The 23,953-nt window shown below is 36.7% G+C and overlaps 1 protein-coding gene across 2 annotated transcripts; it reads left to right on the top strand.

The window, feature by feature from the left end:
* The first annotated feature begins 12,589 nt into the window (after positions 1-12,589).
* On the top strand, positions 12,590-23,260 carry LOC120270424 (protein SDA1 homolog). 2 transcript variants are annotated; one of them, XM_039277428.1, is made up of 16 exons: positions 12,590-12,828; positions 14,214-14,657; positions 15,917-16,093; positions 16,288-16,412; positions 16,485-16,623; positions 17,716-17,865; positions 17,945-17,998; positions 19,149-19,244; positions 19,321-19,380; positions 19,464-19,538; positions 19,655-19,708; positions 20,024-20,125; positions 20,211-20,921; positions 21,091-21,225; positions 21,707-21,814; positions 22,887-23,260. In XM_039277428.1, exons 2-16 carry the CDS (start codon positions 14,259-14,261, stop codon positions 23,034-23,036), a joined length of 2,535 nt encoding a protein of 844 aa, XP_039133362.1. In that variant the 5' UTR covers positions 12,590-12,828; positions 14,214-14,258; the 3' UTR covers positions 23,037-23,260. The 2 variants fall into 2 exon arrangements, with proteins under 2 accessions (XP_039133362.1, XP_039133363.1); XM_039277429.1 differs by lacking the exon at positions 17,945-17,998.
* The last annotated feature ends 693 nt before the right edge of the window (positions 23,261-23,953 follow it).

Genomic DNA, 23,953 nt, shown 5'->3' with positions numbered 1-23,953 from the left:
GAGATTATTCGAAGGACACCGTTTGCAGCGTTCATTGAGCTGGAAGCCATATACCAAGAGAGGACACTTCTTGATTCTCTTTTGCAAAGGTACGATGGTTGCAGCTGATAAATTCGGGATCGGGAAAAGCTGCTGAGTTTCGAGACCTCAAGATGTGGCCCTCGTTCTTGAGTCCGCGTTGCGATGGCGGCAGCGATGGTCTTCGGAAGAAGAAAAACCCGGTCGGTTCGAAGGGCGGTGATCTATCGAAAGACCCTACGAGACGCGGAGACTCCATCAAGAGCACTGCAGTGCGACTTGTTCGACGGAGGGAGAAGAAGATAATTTTGTCAAACTCGATGGTGTACCTCATGGGGACGATCCTCTTCCCAAATACATCATGCTCGGTTCGAGCCCGGATCGTTGATTACGTCGATGATCTACCGAGCCATGAGGCGATCGCGTAGGCGCGCGGCGACGCCAAGTGGCTTATGGAGGATATTCCACAAGCGGCCGCGAGTGCAAGATAGATGCTGCGGGAAGAAGACCAACACGAGGTACATTAAGGGTTGCTCGGTCGGCGCTTAACGTCCGGTTTTCTGGTGACCGGAGCGGGGAAGAAAGTCCGTTTCGCGAGATCCCAAGGATGTTGTGCTACGGTGAAAGTACTTACGGGAAGCGAGCGACGGTAGAAAGCGAGACTTGTCGTCGCTCGATGGAAAAAGAGGTAATAAATCATGAACGATGTTTAACATAAGTCTTTAATGTTTAAACATTTTATTTAGCGTTTAACTTTAGTATTTACCGTTTAACTATTATTCATACCGGTTTAAATATTTTGTTCTCCGTTTAATTATATTCTATAACGTTTAAATATATAAACACTCTGTTTAAATATAGTTTTTATAGTTTAAAAATGAATGATCTCAGCTGAAATTGTTTGGTTTACATATGTTAGTTTCTGAGATGGTTCCGTGAATCTTTGAAGAAGAAATATTTGTTGGGGCCAACCGAGCGGATGGATGCCATTGCTCCGGAACCACTTGCTCGAAGGCAGGGATGAGAGGGCGGCCTCTATCGTCTTGTGGCGGGACGTCGTTCTCCTACTTCCAGCCCCTGCACGCCGCACGCATTCCTCGGCCGGGAGAAGCCCTCCCCTACCCGGCGATTGCAACAACCCCCACCACGACAACGAGCGGTCCCCAGACCATGGCGGCCCTCCGACCGTGGCGGCCCCACGCGGTGACATTGGGCGAAGATGTCACCGCAACTCTTATGCGAGGCGTGCGGATATTGATGACCGAGTTTCCTCGGCTTGTCGCTCGTGTGGAGCGGCTGGAAGGGCGTTCACGACCGGTTGCGCCATCCTCGAAAAAGCAAGCACCCGGGGACGAGCAGGCGTCGGAATTTGACGACAACGACATCATCGGGAAGGTCGTTTCAAAGGCGGCCACATTCGAAGAGACTTGCGAAAAAGAGGAGAACAATCGCCTCTGTCTCCACGCCGGTGACGATGAAAGCAATAGCAACATCATCGGTGACGATGTCAGTCTTGAGTCTGCTGCAGTTGATGACATAGACATGACGTTGGAGGGACATCGTGAGATGATGTGGCCATTCTGCGGTTGAGAAGGTCGTTGACTCTCTTCTCGATGAAATCGTCGACCCGGTGGAGCCAGGCTGCCGAGATGCGGCATCAAAGATGGACACGATCCACGAAGATCGAGAACAAGTTAAGGGTGTGTCTCCCAATGATCTTGTTGTCATGGCCCGCAGTTGAGAAGATCGTTGAATCCGTTCTGAGTGGCCGTGGCCGACAATATCAGTGACCAAGCCGGGACACGATCCCACAACAAGAACAACCATGTAAGGATGTGTCTGCAGTTGATCTTTCGTCGCCATCGTCCGGCGATCGAAGGAAGATCTGTGATGAAGACCCGACCGAGCAGCGAGAGAGATGATCAAGGCCAATCAAAAATTGGACCCGAGCGGCTCGGAAAGCTTTTTATTCGAAGAAGAAGAAATGGGTTGGCTCGAGTCGTCTTATAATCTGAGCAGGAGTTGATGAGGATCTTCCTCAGCTGCTCTATGGGACGGGTAAGTGTAACGTTTTTATGTTATTGTTTAAAGGGTTTCTTATAGTGTTTAACTATTTCCTAATAGTATTTAATACCTTTTATGTTATCATTTAAGTTTTCTACTTATCGTTTAATTATATATAATATCATGTAACAATTGATAATATCATTTAAATATTTACTGATATGGTCTTATTATATACATTATCGTTTAACCTCAGGACATGCGTGTGGAAGAATAATGTTATCGACACCACGCTGACGAGTTATACGCAGCTTGAGGGGAAGGAGATGGTCACGATGATGTGATGGGCGCTTTCGTGATGCATCATACAAAAAGTCGAGCGAAAGAGCCATATCCTTACAAGAGGCGCCTCCCATCACCGAGCCGCTTACATTGTTTATGTCAAAGCGAGGACGACGCATGAAACAATTATGGCTATGATTGGGGATCTATGCGCGAACTGCATGAAGTTCAAATTGTCATCCTCCCGATAATCATGAATGGCCATTTCCATGTAGCGTCGTCACAGACGATGATAAACAAGAATACGGGACATTATTCTTCGTGTCCGGGAGTGCGATAAGGGACGCGTTGGACATGGTAAGTTCTTTAATTATGTCCGATTAATATCTGTTTTGGTATTTAAATCGGTATTCTAATCTCGACTTGCATATCTCGACAGTGAATCTATTCGACCTTTGTGTCGATATGGAGTTAAGCAAGTCGGCGACTAGCAAAGTACCCGCTCGTGCGACGGCACGAAAACCCCACGCCAAAACAAGGAAGCGTCGATTGCGCCGCCCTACGTCATGCGGTTTATCGAGCAATTCTTGTGGGGTGAGAAGTTACGGCTACTGCAGCATGAGGCGTTCCTTAACTTCGGATTACGGTATGTTACCGCGATACTTAAGGAGGGAAGAGCGCTGGGCGTCCATGCAAAAGGGGGTCAGTCACAGCGGATTAAAATTTTGTTTTTGAATAACATGTCCTGTATATCCGATCGTCAATTTTTCAAATGTAAATCTGGACAAATTCAATTCATTGTTTTCGTGTTCGAAGAACATGACTTGTATATCTTAATGTAAATTTTGTTTGTTTTTGAATTGTAAAAGCGGGTTAAATTCCATTCGGTTTTATTTCATTGTTTAATTTTACGTTGTAATTGTGTACATTTCACTTTCATTGTTTAAATATACTATATATCGTTTTAAACATCGGTTTTTAAATATTTCAAAAATACTGAGTGTGCACGTTTAAAAATAACATCTGTCTCTGCTTTAAATAAATGCACTCATTGTTTAAACATCGGTTGAAATATTTCAAATTACGAGTGTATCCGTTTAAAAATAACAATGTCTACGTGTAAATACATTCAATTCGTTGTAAAGAGTAAGAGTTTAAATGTGGAAAGGTTCCCATCAATACACAATGTTTCCCCGTCATCGTCGGTTTATTAACAATGCCTAGTCGGTGACGAGTTTCATTGCAAGATCGTCGATTGTGACCGGATCCTTGGCGGCGAGTGCAGATGTAACTCGCGGACATCAAACGCTGCGACTCGATCCTCTTTTCGTCTAGGCCGCCCGAGTGCCTTCTAATCGCAGGTGATCGTAAGCGAAGCTCACGATTTCCGTCTGAAGGCCTGTCATCGTCGGGTATGGGGAATATAGCTTCCTTGTACGCCAGTTTGTAATTGTCGACGGTGAAGTACCCGCTAATAAATCGATGTACGTTGGTGTCATGCGCATTATTGCTGCACAAGCATGTTTGCAAGGGATACCATAAACTTGCCACCTTCGACATGAACAAGTTCGATGGCGAGATCCACGGAGTTCTCTGCATTGGTCGATCACTTCAGTAACGATCATCGACACAACGACCAACACGAAGATTTCGGCTGTCCTCAACAATGATCTCTAACTTCGAATGTATGTCTGGGCATAAGTAGCTCTCCCATTTGGTCGCTTGCTCACGCCGGTTACATAACATGCGCATCAACTTGAACCTGGCAAATAAGGTTAAACAAAGACAGTGATGGTTAAATAATTCGTCAACATGTTTAAACATTATTGTAATGAAACAAAGATTGAGAATGTTTAAAGGGTAATACTAAATGTTAAGTGTAAACCAACATTCGCAGACCTTATGGAGTCGACCATTTTCGTCACCGGTAAATGACAAGTTTCCTTGATCCAAGCATTGAACGACTCCGCGACGTTCGAATACATCTCACCCCAACGATCACCTCCGAACAGATAATTCGACCAATTTGCCATATCCGATTTATTAATCAACCAGTGATGAGCTTCGGGTGATATGGCCTGCAGTTCATTCACGGTATCATCGAAATCTTTAGCCGTGGATGCCCACGCAATGCGGAAGCATATAGACCAGCACTCCTCCCTCAATGCCTTCCCAAGTCTGACATTAGCTTTCATAAAATTGGCCTCCAAATGTCGAAGACAGTACGCATGTGGCGAAGAAGGGAAGACTCTCGCAATTGCGCTCACAAGGCCCTTGGACCTGTCCGACACGAAGGTAATTATCTCATGATAATCTCCACCCTCGTATAAGGCATCGCCTAACTTAGATATGAACCAAGTCCAATTGGCATCGGTCTCGTTGTCGACTATACCGAAGGCGACGTGGAAAAAACCATTGTTACCATCTTTCCCTGTGGCACCCAGTAGTGTACCCCGATATTTTCCAAGGAGGTGGGTACCATCGAGAAAGCAATGACTGACCCGCAAGCCCTCTTGAATCCCACAATACACATCACCGAAAAGAAAAGAATGCACGTTTAAAAGCGATCACCGTGTCTCTCCATGATCGCAACGCACTGGGATTTGTCTCAGCCCACCTTATCCACATACCAAAGCAACGATAGCCTGGAGATGTCGACTGCCGCCGAGGACCACCCGGGCATGCTCTTTCCCAACCAAACCTCGCTTGTATGGTATGTGGACACCATGTTCCCGCAACATGTCCTTCTGAATGTCGATGGCCTTGTACAAGGGACTGTCCTTGAGCTTCTGAATCACTCGTGCGCTAACCCATTTTTTGGACGCTTTTCGGATGTGACGCCTGAACCTATGCCACCACCGCAAGTGTGTGACGGGTTGATTGTCTTGATTCCGAAAAGTATTTTTTTGTTATACTCTTTTCGATGCATGAAGGCAACGACAACCATCGGCAGCAGCATTCCACAGTCACCCGATGTTTTTCGTTCTTTATGAATTTGAAGTCAAAATTCCTTTTGATTGCATGATTTCGAAGTACATCCCTGAAATGTTCGACACCGTCAAAACGTTGTCCAATATCCAAGGACAACACTTCAGAATGATCTGACGAGGAAGGAAGATATCCCACACCGCCATTGTCACCATGGGGATGAATGGGAGCACTCGCAGAATCTGAATTCCTGCCAACACTTCAGTCAAATGAAAAGATCAATATGTTAAGCGGAGAGTATAATGTTTAAGCGATAATGACAATAGTTAAACGTTAAATTAAATACTTAAGCAATTAACTAATAACGTAAAGGACTAGTATAATATGTTAACCAGTGACGGACATATTTAAACAATAATGACCCCAGACAACTGGAATAATTAAAAGAAAAGGAACTTACAACGAGTAAACCTCGTTTTCATTAGGATTCGGCAATGGCACATTTTCTGTCTCGACGACAAGATCAACTACAGCACATTTGAAGATGGAATGGACGTGACACATCCGCTGGAAGTCAACATCGTTTTCGATTGGGCAAACCGTTTTATATCCATCTGGTGTGATGAACTTAACCCTGACAAGAGAAACTTCGAGACCCCATCGCTCACATATCTCAGCTAACACCAACTCCCAAGAAGTCTGAGCCGTGAACATTAGCACTCTTCCCTCCCCGTTGAATCTAGCAATACCACAAAAACTCTCCATAATATATCGGTCGAAAACCAAATCGTACAAACCAAATGAAATGAAGAACAAAAAGAAGACGAAGAAGAAGAAGTAGAAGATGTAAAGAACAAACAGCAGTCAGAAAGGCAAACAAAAAAAGTGCATGCTTGTATGCATAGAGGTTAGACTAGACGTGATGTGATTGGGCGGTATTTTTTTCCCTCCATCCCAAGGGCAAAAAGGGAAATATATGTCATCATCACGAGGAAGACTTATTGTCATCGTTCGAATGAAAGTTCTCAACTCAACATGAGTCTCCGTCGTAAACGCTCAAGCTTTTTATGTTTAAACGAGATACATATAGTGTTTAAAAAAACGGTTAATTGTTTAACTAAAGTCTATATCATTTAAATAATATGTTATTGTTTTAAATTGAATGCTTTCACCGACATCGCGTTGAAGATGGGTACCTCCCCGGGTCACTGTTTAAACATTTTTTTACGTATTTTTCTTAAACACCGTTGTCATTGTTTAAAGAGTAACTTGAGTAGTGTTTAACTTTTTCTATTGTTTACACCGTTGTCATTGTTTAAAGAGTAACTTTTTCTTAAACACCGTTGTTGCTGTTTAAACATATTTACGTATTTTCTATTGTTTACAATGATGTTCTTTTGTTTCCCACATTGTTTGTTTTTACTAGGTCTATGTTTAAATTTCAGAAGTTCACAGTCAAATAAGCTTGTTTCGTTTTATTTATAAAATATTTACAACATTTACAACGTCCGCTCGGACTTTGGACACTCACGACTCGACCCTCGTATAACGAAACAAGTGTCTGTACATTCGAATGCTCACAGCGGTTGCATAACATGCGCATCAACTTGAACCTGCACAACGTACAACATTAAAAAAAGGTTAAACAACACACATTCATGAAAACGACTATTAATCAATGTGTCATGGTCGGACTTAAACGAAGATCCTGATAGTTAAACACAGAACGTAATAGTTGTACACTGACGTAATGTTCTTAAATGGTAACAGAAAGTCTCAAGTGATAAATATCAACCCCGTCTTAAAGGATGTTTCCTGATCTCCCTCCTCTAGAGAATCCTCCGCAATCACGAAATACGTGAAAAATTTCTTTTCTTACCCAAGTCGAAATGCTCGCTTAATTGCTTGCCCGTCATCCACCACTGAAGAATCCTCTGCGATTCGATGCAATTATGAGAGCATTTCGACTGGGCGAAAAAGATAGTTTAACTTGTTAGCGTGATTGCGGCTATGATTCTCAAGATAAGGAAGAAGGTTCACGAAACATCCTTTTCGAGATAGAGTGGTTGTCCATGGGAAGAGGAGGGACGAGGAGGAGGAGGAGGATGATGATGAGGACGACGAGGAGTGGTTGTCCATGGGGAGGGTTCTTTCTGGTTATTTATGGTGTGAATTCCACAAGCGGTCGACTCTTCATATCCGAGAAAAAGTTAAACGCACAGATGATCGACATCGATCGATGAGAACGAGCGGGTGTTCGGAAAATTATGTTACCGTGCATAAATTTTAATGCCGTCATTAATTCTTATGCACGGGATACCATAACCTCTGCCACTCGCCACGCGCCACCCTACCAAAGAATTCGATTCAACGAAAAAGATCACCGCTTTTCTGCGAGACTTTGAGAATTTACACGTTAATATGAATAGTTATACATGTAAAGACAACGTTAAACGGAGATGGGAAGTATTACACGGATATGATAATTATTAAACATATTAGTAAAATATTTAAACGTTAAACCAAGCAGAAAGCCCTTCAAAAGGTTGAACATGATGTGATTTGGCGCTTTCCTTTCCCACCATTTTCAGGGCCAAAAAATGGGATTTCACAACATGGACCCATTTGAAGTGAACGGTAGGGGGTAAAAGGGAAGTTAAACACTAACGGAAGGGTTGTCCGGGGTGTGCAAAAGTAGGAGGGGGTTTTTGGGAAGTTTTGAAAATTACGATGGGTGAACAGTAATTTTCCTTTTATAAATTAAACCAAAAAAATAACTAATTAGTTAATTTGGTTTGCAAAATCTTGTTAATAATAACAATAACAATAATAACAACAGCAATAATAATAATTTCAAAATAAATAAACTTAAAAATTAAAATCCAATAGGTGTCTAAAAAGCAATAAAGTTGATTAAAAATTTCTTGGGTTGTGGAAAAAAACCCCAAGATGTTATTTTGCCACTGAATGAGCATTTGACTAGATAATTCAAATATCATTTTGGTGAATAAACTGACTTTGTGACCATTGTGATTAATTTAATGAAAAACCAAGTTGATCATAAATTTTTTAATTTTATATTATAATTTATGGTAATTTGCATATACCATGTTACTGATGATGGTAAAAAGTTGAGCATATATAAGTTTACTCAATGTTCGGGGAAAAACTATAAAATGCTGCATCATGATTCATGTGAGAAGACATAAAATTGAGATGGGAGAAAAGAAAATATTGTTATTTTTACAAAATACATTAATTGGGATGTTTATATTATCTAGAACAATATATATATATATATATATATATATATATATATATATATATATATATATATATATATATAACACACATTCAAAATTAATTTGATGCTATAATCAAAAGTTTGACTTAATTTTAAATAACTTGAGTGGAACTCAGGTATTCCATTTATATTTTTACTAGGCGATAAGTTTAAAATTTTTTTGAAAGGATATACAGGTATGAAGGTACATCAGTTATAGTGACTTACGAACTTTTTAAAAAAATCTCCATGCTCTCCAACTTTGAAAGGGTGAAACCACTGTTTTTCTAATAGGGGACCCGCACTCAAGCCCCTGAACAGTATTGACCAGAGGTGTACATTGGATGATTAGTACATGAATAGTTGCTGAGGGAATGATTCAAATTCTTGCTTTCCCCTATAGCACTATTGTATCATATGATTAGGATATCCAATGGTTGACGATATTCCATTTATACATTATCATATATCATACTTCTAGTTTTATTTTTTTTTTAATATTTAATAGTTAGAATTTAGTATGATTAATGATGATTAGGATCAACTTAAGGTAAGGTCTTTTTTATGAAAAATATGAAATTTAAATAAAAACATATATTCATTTAATTATTCTTTTTTTTTTTAGATTTTCAATCTCTTGAATTGATATTGAAAGTAATCCATTCATGCTTGCGAACATCACTTCAGTTTCCATCCCATCTGAGTCTGCCAAAAAAAAGTCCCCAAGCATTTCGGAAATTAAAGAGATTAGTTGGTTAAGTACAATTTTGATCCTTAAACCATAATTTATTAACTTTTTTTTTAATTTTTTATTGCAACAAAAAACTAGAGTTTGTTTATAACAACCGTTGAGTAAGTTTTAACTACAGAAGTGTTTTTCTAATTACTAATTTAGAGATGGTTATAATAGTCTCTACATTAATAATGTTTAAATATCACTCACAATTTAGAGATAGCTGCATTAGTAATATTTAAATCCTACTCATACTTTTAAAGACCGTTGTTGTTGAATCTATATCTCAAAGGATAAATATTTTATTTTCATAATATTATTTTATGTTTTTTAAATTTAGGATAACCAACATGGAAAGCACAAGTGACCTCAAACATAAACTTCATTATATAATATTTGAGATTTAATATTAACACAAACCCATATCTTTCTCTACCTCCAATCAAAAGTTCAAAACACAAAAAATTACATAACTTTTTTTTTTACTTTACTCTTACCCCAAGTAAGATATAACTTTATCTACTTTTTTTTTTTTACCTTACTTTATGAACCCTCATCACACTTTATTCAAGCAATACCCTAATAGGCTTTTTAAATATTATTTATTTTTTAATTAATTATTAAAATACGTATTTCCATAATTATTTACGGAAATGTGCATGTCTTATTTTTTTAATATTTTTTTTTTAAGTTATGGGACTCACTCGTTTTTTAATATTAAATTTTTATTTTTTTAAATCCCGGGTCCCATTGTTTTTTAATGTTAAGTCTGATGATGTGGATTGACACTGTTTGACAAGCAAAGTTATGACATGGCAAGAGAAAAGTGATGTGGCATGTGGTGACTCATCAAAGGAAGATGTGACAAGGATGATGATGTCGCGAAATATTAATGAAGCTTCAAGGGATATGTAGACCAAGGTGGAGATTTTATTTAGAAGATTTTTCTCTCATTAAAGTCATGTGACGATAAACTATTTTTGGAAAGTTCATCAAGTCTATAGGATCTCTTCAAGAAAGGTAAGTTTTATTTTAGGAATGATTATTTATCCTTGGTAAGATCCGGGATGATAATTCATATCTTTGATAGAACTCTTTTTAAGAAAGATCTATTTGGAGAGAAAAGAATATTCTATTATTGGCAAAATTCAAGATCATGAAAATTGTATGAAGCTATTAGAAGACGCAAGGTTTAGTTTGGTGTGAAGGTATCTCAAGACACAAACTAAACAAGGTAAGAAGAAAACAAGGAGATTAGCAAGATCATATTTAGCAATACTATTCGAAGGAAGATCCAAGAGCTATCTATGAACAGAACTATTCATGGAGTCTAAATCATGTGAGGAGATTGATTGGAGCTTATAAGAGATATGATTAGAGATTTAGGAGATCCAAGCATGGATGATTGAAGATCATGCTTGAATATATTGAAGGCTAAACTTGGATGAAGATGAGATCAAGTTTTATAACAATATGTCTATGAGTCATACGAAGATCATTTGGGAAGACCAAACTTGGGCCAAGTTTAAAAAGAAGATCGGGAGATTTTCGGTGGCTATCTTTGGTGAGATGATCGCGTGTGCCTTGATGGGCACGTCCCTCGGGAAAGGGAGACCTACTGAAGTGACGTAAGGAAGGAAGTAGCTGCAGGTAGGAGGAGCTCGGGTCGAGTCAACTGCTACGAGGCGGACTGAAGGAACCGGGAGGTTGAAGGTCGCAGATTCGGGTGCATCTGGCTAGAACTCAGCCATGTTCAGTAAGGTGAGGTATGTTGTAACTGGGTGTTGCAACATCTAACTTTGGAATGTGTCTAAGTTAGGAAGCTGTGAAGAATTATAAAAGGGGTAACTTTATTAGACGTCGATACGTCTATATAAGAGATCATGCTTGAAGATTTAGGATGAGCCAACAAGTAAGAGACTCTTCGGTGAGAGTTGAGTGTTTGGCCGTCGGACAATCTTGAGAGGATATTCTTTGTATTGAGAGAGTGAGAGAGTGTTGTACTCGTTGTTCTTATATCTCTTTTAGTGGATTGTTTCTCCGGGCCTGGTCCCCCAGATAGGCAAGGTTGTGCCGAACTTGGTTACCAATTTGTTTGTCTCTTTTGTCTTGATGCTTCACTGTGTGTGTGTTCAAACCTTGAGTGAGTTTTTAAGTGACATTAGCACATCACACCCCCACCGGAACCATTATTTAATATTAAACTTTTGTTTTTTTAAAAACCACGGGGCCATTAATATTTTAAATTAAAAAAATTTACATTCAAACCCTTATATTTTCTTAATATTTTTTTATAACTTGTTTTAATACCAGTTCTACTCTCTTATTTCTACCCTAACAAATTTTAGTTTAACTATTAATAATTTAAATGATTTAATATTAAACATCTAAAAATTTTAGCAGTCAAAATTTTAGCATGTGAAAATTACTCCTATAAATAAATAAATCAGAACATATATTATCAAAAGATTCAACAATAGAATATTTAAGTTACATTTCGACATATGACTTGGACCAGCGGTTTTTCGACAATTTAAACGAGTGTGTCTTTTATTGCAACATAAATCACAATTTAATCACTTTTTCTATATCCATCTCATCAATGCATAGACATGGACTATTATAGGGGTTCTAATACCTCTCATTTGACATCGGTTGAAACTCTTTATAATATACATTAAAAATTATTTCAAACATATAAATAGTAGAATATTAATATTAAACTAAAATTAGTTAAAATAGAAATAAGAGAGTAGGAGTGAGAATAAAACAAATTATAAAGAAATATTAAATATAAGGGTTTGAATGTAAATTTTTAATTTAAAATATTAATGGGTCCGGTTTTTAAAAAAAACAAATGTTTAATAGGAAAAAACAATGTGATCCGGGATTTTAAAAAATAAAAATAAAAATTTAATTTTTAAAAATAAGTGGGACCTATAAATTTTTTAAAAAAATATTAAAAAAATTAAATATGCGTATTTCCATAAATGCGATAATTAATTAAAAATAAATAATATTTTGAAAAAAAAGTAGCATTAACATACTTAGAGCTGTTAAAATGGGATTAACTTGTCAGGCCAATCCACCCGACCGATAAAAATTGATGGGTTGAGTTAGCTTTTTTGTAAGCCCGTTTGGAAGCGGACCCAAACGGATCAACCTGTTTAGATTAGGGTCCCGGGTGGGGCGGGTTTTGGGCGGGCTAGCCCGGCCCTTTAATTTATAAATTTTTTTTTTTAAATTTAATGAATTGAAATTTAGTCGGCCAATCTCACCCTAACTGATCCCTTCTTTGGACTCGTCTCTTTCTTTTTTCTGTTCCTCTCTTTCTTCTCTTGTGCTCGTCGCCTCGGACCGGCCGGCCGCCTCCGTCGCCGTCGCCTCAGCCGCCGCCGCCGCCGACGGGCTCTTGCTTTGGGCTTCCACCGACTTCCCGTTCGCGTTTCGCCTCTGTTCTCGCTGAGCTCCAACCGCAGTGAGCTGCGGTCGTGAATCTTATCCGAACTTGAGCGCTTAGTTGTCAAGTTGGATAAGGACGGTCGGATCCCTTCAACTTCCTGTTGATTATCTCTCTGAGGTATGATTTGGCGTTCGTTGATTTGATTTCTATTCAATTGCGATTGGTATTGTGTTAGGGTTTTGGTTTTGCTGGTTTTGATTTATTTTGTGAATTTGGTGTTCGATTGTCTGGTTTGAGCTGATTTGGCTGTAATTGGGGTTCTTTTTTAATGTGAAATCTTTGGTTGTGAGGCTGTATTCGTGATTCGATTGTTAATGATATTTTTGGGAATATGGGTGTGGTTAATGATGATGATCATTGCCTTGATTTGAGGATTGTGGCTGCTGTTTTGACTTGTAATTTTCTGCCTTTTTTCACCTTTTTTTCTTGAGGGTTTTATTGAATTTTGATGATCGAGACTTGTATAAAAAAGATGCTTAATTTGGTTGCACTTCTCTTCCCGAGTTGAAGGTGAAATCTTTGGATATTGTGATTTCTTACTGGTGAATATATTGAAGAACTTTTGTTTTTATTCATTAGGAAATTTGTTGATCAAATTATTGTTTATAAGGAATTTTTTTTTCTTCTATTTTGGTTGATCTCTTCTAAATACGGGGTTATAAGGAATTCTTTTTTTTTTCTATCTTGGTCCTATAAGCAATTTTTAGATGTAACATTTGACTTTCAATGTTGTGCAGTTCTTCTATGCTAAAATGTATGAATGTTATGTTGAAACTTGAAAGGGATATTTAGATCTTGGTTCTGTTTGGAACAGTTCGTATGAATGCATGATTATTTGTTTTTAGCTTTTTTGTGGGTTGCATGCAATGCAATGATAGGATTCTCCTTGATTGTTGGTGTGTGTAAGATAATTTTAAAATGTTGTTTTGTGTTGAAAATGTGAGAATCCATACCTGTTATAAAAGTTTAAGTTTGAATTTATGAGAATTCTGTTTATCATAATTTTGGAGTATGATTCTTTCTTTTGCCTAGATAATAAATTGAGTGGAAATAGTTAATGTTTTTAAAGGTTGCTACCATGATGGTCCGCCCTGTTGGTTATTTGATTATAATTGTCAAAGAATTGATTATTATGTCGTATTGTTTTATCATTTCTTATATTTTTCATATATATTTGCAAGATAAATACGTCTTGTATTAAGCTTTGTGTTTTAATAAATATCTTTTGGTTGGGTTTGGTTTGTTAAAAAAAAAAAATAATCAATATATAAAATATATACTTTTTAATTATTTTATATTTTTAGATTTTTAGTGGGTAGCCCGCTCAACCTGCCAATTCAAGGTGGATTGGGTCGGGTTGGCAAAAATGCCAACCTGCCAAAAGACGGGTTTTGGCAATCCGCGGGCCGGCCCGCCCCGCCGGCCCGTATTGACAGGTCTAAACATATTGTAGGGGCATATTTACAAAAATATTGAATTAATACATGATAAAACTTAAACAGGACGCCGGTTTCTCTTCTTCCTTGTGAATCGAAAACCCTAACACGATGCCGGCGCCACCGTCGTCGGTGCAGCTTCTCACACCGGAGACGCTGCTGGCTTCCGGCAAGGGCTCCGAGCGACTGAGCCTGCCGACATTGCAATCAAAGATGAAGTGCGACCCCGAAGGCTATGAATCCGAGCTTGTCCTCCTCCGTCGCCACTTCGGCTCCTCTCTCCAGCTTTTCCGACAGCAATCGACCCTTGCTCCTTCCACTGATCCTGCGGTCGTGAAAGACCTTGGTGATTTTGCTATGTTCCTTGCCCACGTCTCCCCCTTGTACCCTTCCCACCTCGCTGATTTCCCTGGTGAGCTTATTGATTTTCTTCGTTCTGATGCTGGTTCGCTGCCTTCGTCTCTTCGGTGTCATCTTGTGCAGGCTCTCATTCTTCTCGTCAATAGAAAGGTATGTTTCTTGGGTGAATAGAAAATATGAGCTTTCTTTAGAATTACCTTTGTTTGTTTTGGTAGAACGGAGTTTTTTTTTTAATAATTTTTATTTTTTATTCAAGGTTTTTGTATTGTGTTTATTTGTTGTGGGATTTAGTAATTGGTGTTTTATAGTTGGAAATTTGCTTTGATGTGTGTAGATTAAGTTGAATAGTTGTGAATTAGGATTGAGATGGTTAATTTTGTCTTGGGAGTTTTAGACTTTAAGATTTGAAATAAATCATAAGTTTGTTGCTTGCTATGAAAAATTTGGTTGGTAATTATTTTTATGAGTTCTATCTGAATTTTTGAAGAGTCTTTGTTATTTGTCTGTAAATTGTGGCTTTAATTCTTCTTTTAGTTGTACCTGAGTGTTGTATTTACTGACTTGTAAAATTGTTGAAAGAATGTGGAAACTATTGAAGTAAATTATGTGGCCACCATTTGCATCCTTTAGTAGTTGTTGGTTTTTTCCCCATGAGTGAGTGATAATAGTATCATCCAATGGTTATAATTCGGCTAATCATTCATTCGTAGCTATTAAGTAATATGGAAAGTTAATGATAGAATGGGAATTAGGACTTGCACTTTGAGAAAATACAAGAGTTTTTGAGATCCATAAAAGGTAGAGAATGTGTTGTTCCTGAATTAATGCCATTGTGTTCTATATTTTAAGAATGTATATATGTTTCAGCATTTCATGAAAATGAGGGTAGGTAAAATTTTAGAGTTCTTAAGTTGGTTAAATGTCCTGCATTTCATTTCATCTTGATAAGTAATCAAACTTTCTACACTTGTTTATAACCCCATTGACTATCTTTCTGATTCTTATGAACATTTATTTGTTGATGATTATGATAATTGCTGAACTGAGTAAGATGAAATGAGGATATTGTCTTGGCCCTATAAATTTCAATTTGGTGTTATGTGAAAAAATAGGCGTGCCATGCCGTTAAGATAAATAAAAATGTTTTTTCATTAATTATGTGCTAAATACCATGGAGCTCTTGGTTGGAGTGACACCTTGTTTCTTGTTCTGATATTTGTTCCAAAAATTTTTCATGTGTGCTCAATTGATTGTTGTTCTCAAGTTTATTAATTCATATTACAATTGGCAGGTTAACATTGAATCAAACTTGTTAATTTTGGATATCATTTTGTTATATATTTTTGAAAAACTCTCATACGCTTTTTAACTGTTTGCCTCCAATTTTGTATATTTTTATATTCATGCAGTTAGTTACTATTGAAGAAACTCTTGAACTGTTTATGGCCCTGCAAATTCTTGGTGATCGAACTATGCGGAAAATGGCTTTTGCCCATGTTGTTCATAGCATCCGAAGAATGAACCAGAAACATAAAAATGAAGCCAACAATCGGAAACTGCAAAACATCTTATTTTTGATGCTACAGGTCTCCAGTGTTATGAGTATTTCATTGTAGTCCCTTTTGTATCAGATTTTAAGTTTCAGGAGCAGTGCATCTTCTTTGTGTCTCTAATTTTGCTTATTCCTGATTTCGGGGGGGCTTTATTCGTATATATTTATCAACTCACGGTGCCACCCATTGATAGCTTGATTAATCTCTGGAAGTTTTTGATTTTTTAGGAGGAGGATGAAGCAAGGGCTAAAAGGTCTCTTGTTGTTCTTTCTGATCTTCACCGACGCAGGGTGTGGTTTGATGATCGGACAGCTAATGCCATTTGCACTGCATGTTTTCACTCATCATCTAGGTATTTATTGTCTGTCCAGTTTTGCATGTCAATTAACTATGTTTTTGTACTCATTCAAGTTTCTGCCATCAGGATTTTGATATCTGCTCTTTCATTCTTGCTTGGTTATGAACAAGTTGAAGAAGAGGATGATAGTGATAATTCCAGTAGTGAAGATGACACAACTAATCAAACTGCCCAGATTATTCTCAGTAGAGAAGCTGTTTACAAGGTCTTAAAATTCTATTCCTCTTTTTTTTTAATAAACAATTGCATCAGCGGACATTTCATGTATATTTTTCATTGAATTCCTGTGTCTTTGCATTATAGCCCAGTGTGTGGAAAAGTTTCATAAGTCTGATCTTCTTCCTTGTGAAAATTCCATTTGCTAAAATTGCTTAAGGACATTCTTGTGTGAAGATGGCAGGTGTCTGTTCTTACTAAAATGACCATCTATCATTTAGCTTGCATCCAAGATATATTAACTAGAGGAGTAGTGGTAATTTTGCTTTGATCAGAAGATGTGAAATTTCTTCAAAGGCTTATTTTGACTGAATAGGAACTATAATATTTTAATCCATTGCAACTAATAGCTTGGGATCAAGTTTTTTAGGGCAGTAAGAAAATCATGGTTCATGCTTGATAAATGGATGAGGCTTGCTCATCTGGAATTCGAAATCATTGTACTTAACAGACCTTGAAAATGGATTATTTGTTGGATATGTTAGCATGTAAAATATATTTTTCAGGAAGATGAAAGGTACAACGATGCTGGAAATGTAAAAAGATGTAAAAATTCTGAGGAAAAAATGTGATAAAAAATGTGGAAATGTTTTATTTTGGTTTTGGCCTTCAATGGGAATTGTAGGCAAGGATAATCCATGACAGTCATGTGTTGCGAGTTTGGATAAAAAAAGGAATCACGCGTATGTTGCCAGGTTCAAATAGGTTAACAGTACCAACATGTGTATAGTTTTTTATTTCTGGATCATATGTTGAACAAATTATCCTTTAATATATTTTAATGCAGATGTATATGCTTAGAATTCTTGTATGCGTGATTGCTTTCTTATTCAAGGTTTTTTGAAGGTTGTGGCATTATATTTTTGTAGACATCTTGACAGTTAGCACTTGGTAACTGCCTATGGATTTTTGCCTTGACAACAAGAGGTTAAACCATGAAGTTCTTTCTCTGGAATTTCTGTTGAAGATGGTGTGCGAATTAAAAAATTCATTACTGCATTTTTGAGGGTGCACTTTTTTTTTCTTCCAAGACATGAGTTTTTCTATTGTACCCCTTATCTATTTTCTGACTGAAATGCAGGCACATCGCAAAGGCACTACTTCCAGCAAGAAAAAGAAGAAGGCGAAGTTGCAGCGTGTTGCTCGCAGCATGAAAAAGCAGCAACGCATTTCATCAGAGAATAACAATTCAAATTGGTATTCTCCACTTGCTCATCTACAAGATGCACAGGTTAGTGGATTATTATATTTGAATTCTTAGCTTTGATTCAGCTTGTTGATTGCCCATTTAAATGTTAATTTTCTTTTAGGGTTTTGTAGATAAATTGTTCTCTCGTCTTCAGAAATGCAATGAACGGTTTGAGGTATTACTCTTGATTTTATAAAATGATTTTGAAATTGAAGGTTAGTAAATGATGTGGAACTGTACTTGCACTAATCAAATTGTTGACTACGTTGAAAATCACTTTGGAAGTTTGTTTTGCTCTAGGAAGATATGGTTTGTAAAAGCTCACTATTTTATTGCTCAATGCAATTCAAACTTAAGTATGAATGTCTTTTTTTTCTTCTTGTTTTTATACCTCCCTAAAAATTATTCTACTACAATTTCACACATGACTTTGAGATATTCAATAAGACTCCTTCGCTTAGTATTCTTTTTGAAGGTTTCTTAATCCTTTTTCAATTTGTTATTTATTTTTTTATGTATGACAAAGTTTAAGTTAATGGGGTTTGTGTAGTGTATAATGTTTGTTAGTGTATAGTGTGTGCATGAATGTCCTTCACTTGGTGCCCTGAGTATCGTAACAGTCCTACGCTGGAAAATATTTTATATTCTTTTCCTTCTCTGAAAGAGGAAGTTTTCATTTTTGTTAGAATCTGTGAATGTTGCTTATGTTCAAGGATCAGTATTTCATTATGTGGTTTCATTTCGATATGGTGTAAAAGCAATAATGATTATCTGTTGTATAGAACCCCAAAGAATTTGTGAGGCACAATATACTTCTAGTCAATCCATAATTTTGGCATAAATAATTTTATGGAAGCATGTCAATTAGGAATTTATTCCATCAGTTATGAATCATGAAAGCCTTTTGATATAGAAGCCTTTTACTATTTATAGTGACAGGACTTGCTAAAATCTTTTTGGCCAATAATTCTCTTCACATTATGCTTTTGCAATACTGATATGTAATTTTATGGAATTACCTATTGTTTTTTGCCTAATGCTTGATAAAAGAAGATATGCATTTTGGTGTTTATGATTATATGTTAACATGTATATCAGTGTTTGATTCATTTACTTCAAAATTTTTATCAAGCCTACTTTTTAAATATTCTTTCGAACAATGGAAATGTTGCATCAAGTTGTAGGATGTTTCTCCAATCAGTTGGTTAGCTCTCTTATTTGGACACATGTGCTTCTATCAAAGCTGGACTCATTTTAGTTGCAATTTTTTCATGTTTGATACAAATAGTCATTCTGTTTCTGAAGAAAATTTGCTTACATTTTAGGTTAAGATGATGATGTTGAAAGTAATCGCTAGAACTGTGGGGATGCATCGATTAATCCTTCTAAATTTCTACCCATTTCTTCAAAAATACATTAAGGTAGGGTAGGCTACCCATGGCCTTCTCAATTCTGGTTTATAAAGCTTCAGTTCATGATATTATTTATACTTTCCAGGCTCATCAACGTGATGTCACAACTCTGCTTGCTGCAGCAGTGCAGGCTTGCCATGATATGGTTTTCTTCAATCTCCTAATTTGGAATCTTTTTCATAATAACGTACATATATTTGTAGTATTAAATTTTTTTTTTATGATTAGGTGCCTCCTGATGCGATTGAACCATTGTTCAGACAAATAGTAGATCAATTTGTTCATGATCGTTCTCGTACAGAGGTCTTGCACGAAATCCACTAGCCCTGTTATGGTTACTACCATTTGATTGCCAGTGGTTTTGAAATTTTATATGACGTTAGTGCGCAAGTGATTTTGTTTTTTTTCCTCTTTATCAGGCAATTGCTGTTGGACTGAATGTTGTAAGGGAGATCTGCCTGCGAATGCCTTTGGTGTGTCTTCATTTTATACTCTAGCTTCATAGTTTGAATATCGCTATTGTGCACATTGATTCACATAACATGCATAATTTGTATCATGAGTACTTTATAACAATTTTAGGATGTTACCTCATCTCTAATTGTCTTGAAGTGCAGTATCTTGTTTTGGTTTTCTTTCTTTAGTAATCAAGTGTGAAATAGGGCATCGTGAGGGATGTGGTCAATCAAAAATTTGTCTACAGGCAGAAAAAATGTGTACACATCAATGACATCATTTATTCTACGAACCTTCTGTTTCATATGATTTTTTCTTTTCTTCTCTTTCAGTTAATGAATGAAGACCTTCTTCAAGATCTTGTCCTGTACAAGAAGTCGCATGAAAAAGCAATTTCAACCGCTGCTCGCTCCTTGATCATGCTATTCAGAGAGGTTTTATTGGCACATTTATAGTTCATTTATTACATGGAGATATTATGATCTTTATATGAAGAAAATGCTTTTTAATTGAATGCAGATCTGTCCTTCTCTATTGGTTAAAAAAGACAGGGGCCGGCCTACTAACCCAAAAGCAAAGCCAAAAGCATTTGGAGAAGTCAACATAGAAACCAGTGTCCCTGGTCTTGAGTTGCTACAAAATGATGGTAACTCGATGCCTGAAAGTTCAGATGATGAACTTAATAGTTATGATGATGAAGATGACCTGCCACAGTCAAATCTTGATTCTGGTCATGATAATGAGGCTTTCTATGAGTCAAAAGAAGATAGTTGTAGGAGTGAAGATGATGAGGAAGACCAAGCTGCAGTTTCAGATGAAGAAGAAGATGATGATGACACAGATACCCTAGGGGACAGCTGTAAGGGTTTGGGACCACGAAGCTGTGACAATAACCATGGTATTATTAGTGATGACAGTGACAGTGATGATGACATGGATGATGATGATTCTGATGAGGACACTGATGAAGAAGAATCAGCTCAAAAATCACTTGCACAAACGGCAGACGTTGAGGAAGATGTTGAAGAAGCAGCAAATGATGAGGATGAGGATGACATGAAGAAGGCTAAAACACTGAAAAGGAAGTTTGTTGATTATGCTGGGAAACCAAATGAGACCAGTCTTCGGGCTTTGAAGAGATTGGCAGGATCCAACATGTCACCAATTCCTTCAGTAGATGACAAAGAAATTCTTTCTAATGAAGACTTTCAACGGATTAAAGAGTTAAAGGTGTCAATATTGGAAGTCATCTTCCTTAGCATACGGCATTTTAGTCTTAATTCACTGTTCTTATGTTTAGTTTTGGCTGTTTTATATTTGTAAGGGAACTGTTAAATCATTCTCTTGTTTGAATGTATGTGCTTGTGCAATGTCTAACCTATCAAGTCAATCCTTTCAGGCGAAGAAAGAAGCAAAGCTTGCTTTGTCTCGACAAGGTCTTCTGCGGAAGGGGTCAGACCCAAAGCTATCTGCTCTCAAGCTTCCATCAGCTGAACAACTGAGTTTAAAGTGGGTGGATCCAGCTAAGCTTGAGGTGTGCTTTGTTTTCTTTCTGTATTTATTTCATGTTATGTTTTCATATTATTCAGCTCAATCGTCTGGTCATGAACTGTGGAAGCATATTTAGTGCATATATGGCGTTGTTAACCTGTCCTTACAGAAGGTGATGATGAAGCAAATAGTTGATATGTTCTATATCGGGTTGCATTTGGTGTTTAGAAAAATAATCTCTACAGACCCTCCCGATGTTTTCTTCGGGACATATATATGCCAATTTTTCAGAGCAGAAAGACTTCATGATATAGACATTTAGGGCAAACTCAGTGTTCCAGCCATTTTTCCACTTTTGCTCAGCCCTTCGTCAGGCCATTTGTTCTATCTGACTAAATTTCTAACTGCTTTTATTGCTAGTCATGTCGCCCTAAGTTGCTTTCCCTCAAAAGATCTGCAAGTAGTTTTATATTTTTATATCTTGGAGTAATTATGTTGTAGCATATAATCTTGTTTCTGTTTAGATTCATGTAAAAAGAAAACTTAGCAAGGAGGAGAGACTTGCATTAGTTAAAGCCGGAAGGGAAGATAGAGTGAAGTACCAGGCCCGAACTGCAACTAAGCAAAATAAGGTATGTTTTGTTCGTTTTGCTTCTTAATATTGATTTTAATTTGTTGTAGTTGGTTGTAGTTGTTCTCTTTGTTTATTTTGCTAATACACTTAGAATGCAGTTTTGCACAAGGAGTTTGGTTTAAGTTAAACTTCTGCATATATGTGTGTGTGTGTGTGTGTTCCAGAAGGCTTAAGTGATTGATACCTGTTGCTGATGATGTCAACCTGTTTTGCTAAAATGTATTCAAATAATAGAATAGAGGGAATATGTGAAAGAGAAAAATGATAAACAAGTGACTAAATTCCCAAGTATTTCCTTTCTTAATGTATCATAAGGAGAGGCATTTCTTTAGTGATTGCTACAGCATCAAAGTGCTCCATTGTTAAGATTCTTAATTTTTATACTTGCTGAACATGTACCTTGAAATAAGAAAGTGATGAATTTAGGTTTTAGTCATGTGTCATTTTCATATTTGTTTTATCAAAATATATTATCAGCTTCATTGATTGATTCTACAAAAATATTCAATTTGCAAATTTTTCAGATAGGCCTTCCTTTGTATCTATGGTTGGATAGAGTTTGAATATGGTTTATAAAAGAGGTTCAATATCAATCCAATGGATGGATGCTCATAAAAATATGTTGTAATATTATGCAGGTTAGAACTACTTGGTTTCAATGGATATTGTCAATTTGGTTATCAACAACCATATGACCCATGTGCTGTCCTTCACTCATTAGTTTGAAACTAGTTCAAGAAAGTTTTTGAACTTCTTAAACCATTAAATATGGAGTAATTTTGCACCGTTTTAAAGTTTCCTGATATTTGATATGTTAATTTAGAATAACAGTCTATGATGCTTGAGAATTGTTGAAACATTTTAGAAAATTATGAACAGTTGAATAATTCAATGAGCCAAAAAGAAAAATAAATCATGATCCGGTAGAAAACAGAAGAGGATCTATGCCGTAAAGTGTGTATAAGATTAGTATGCAAGTGAATTACCTGAATAGTGTTCTATCATGACGAATACAAGTATCTGTGACTTTTGGTTGTGTTTCTGATCACCTTGTGAAACTTTGTTGGTAGACGGGTGGACTTAGCAATCGTCAGAAGGAACACAAAAAGGCGATGCCTCTCGCTGCCAAACGTGCAAAGGTAGCTCGTTCTCGCCATGAGAAGAGGAAGAAGCAAAATAGATCCGGCAAACAGTTCCGGGGAAAGAAAGCCTGGAAGTGAGACAACTACAACAATGTTGTTTTCACCAAGTTTTGAAGAGGCTAATTTTGTTTTCCTTTTTTTTTTTAAATGTTTTTGCGTTGTTGTTTGAACCCACATGGCTGTAATCCATATGTAATTTTTACTGTTGTTATTCTTAGTGAATAGCATTATATTATGAAAGAATTACTACTCAATACGTGGATTGTTACAAACTAATGAAAGACAATGTTTTGATCTGTCAAGATGAATTAGGTATACAAGCATGGAAATCTTAGAAGCATCCATAGTTTGTGGCTGATTTATTGTTAGACTGATGGGGCAAATTTCCATTAATATTTCCATTTTGATTAATGGTTATATTAGTATCTGATTGCTTTAGGGTTGTTTGTTTGGGTGTATTTGGTTTTACATGTAAAACCAAATACTCTACTTTATGAAATTCATTGTTTGTTTTAGTGTATTTGCAAATCCTGATGTAATCCTTACATCACAATAGTTTTTTTTGGTGTATTTGGTTTTACGCCCAAATTGGGCGTAAAACCAAATCCTGGGAGTTGAAAACTAATGTATATATATACATACATGCATACATATAGATACACATACACATATGCATACACATACATGTACATTTATATATTTATATAAACATATATAGCTACTTTTACACATATACATATACATACTCATATACATATATGTATATATACATATACTTATACATATATATACATATATATATTCATATACGTAGATATACATATACACATATATATATACTCATATACATATTTTTACACATATGCATATATATACCCATATATGTATATGTATATATGGGTTTAATTGCCGTACAAGTCCCTATAATTGTGTACTTTCTGTCTTTTTAGTCCTTCTAATACCTTTAGGTACAATTAAGTCCTCATATTTAGTCG

Source organism: Dioscorea cayenensis, chromosome 10, assembly GCF_009730915.1.
Source record: "Dioscorea cayenensis subsp. rotundata cultivar TDr96_F1 chromosome 10, TDr96_F1_v2_PseudoChromosome.rev07_lg8_w22 25.fasta, whole genome shotgun sequence".
NCBI classification, from domain to species: domain Eukaryota; kingdom Viridiplantae; phylum Streptophyta; class Magnoliopsida; order Dioscoreales; family Dioscoreaceae; genus Dioscorea; species Dioscorea cayenensis.
This window is presented reverse-complemented; position numbering and strand designations above follow the sequence as displayed.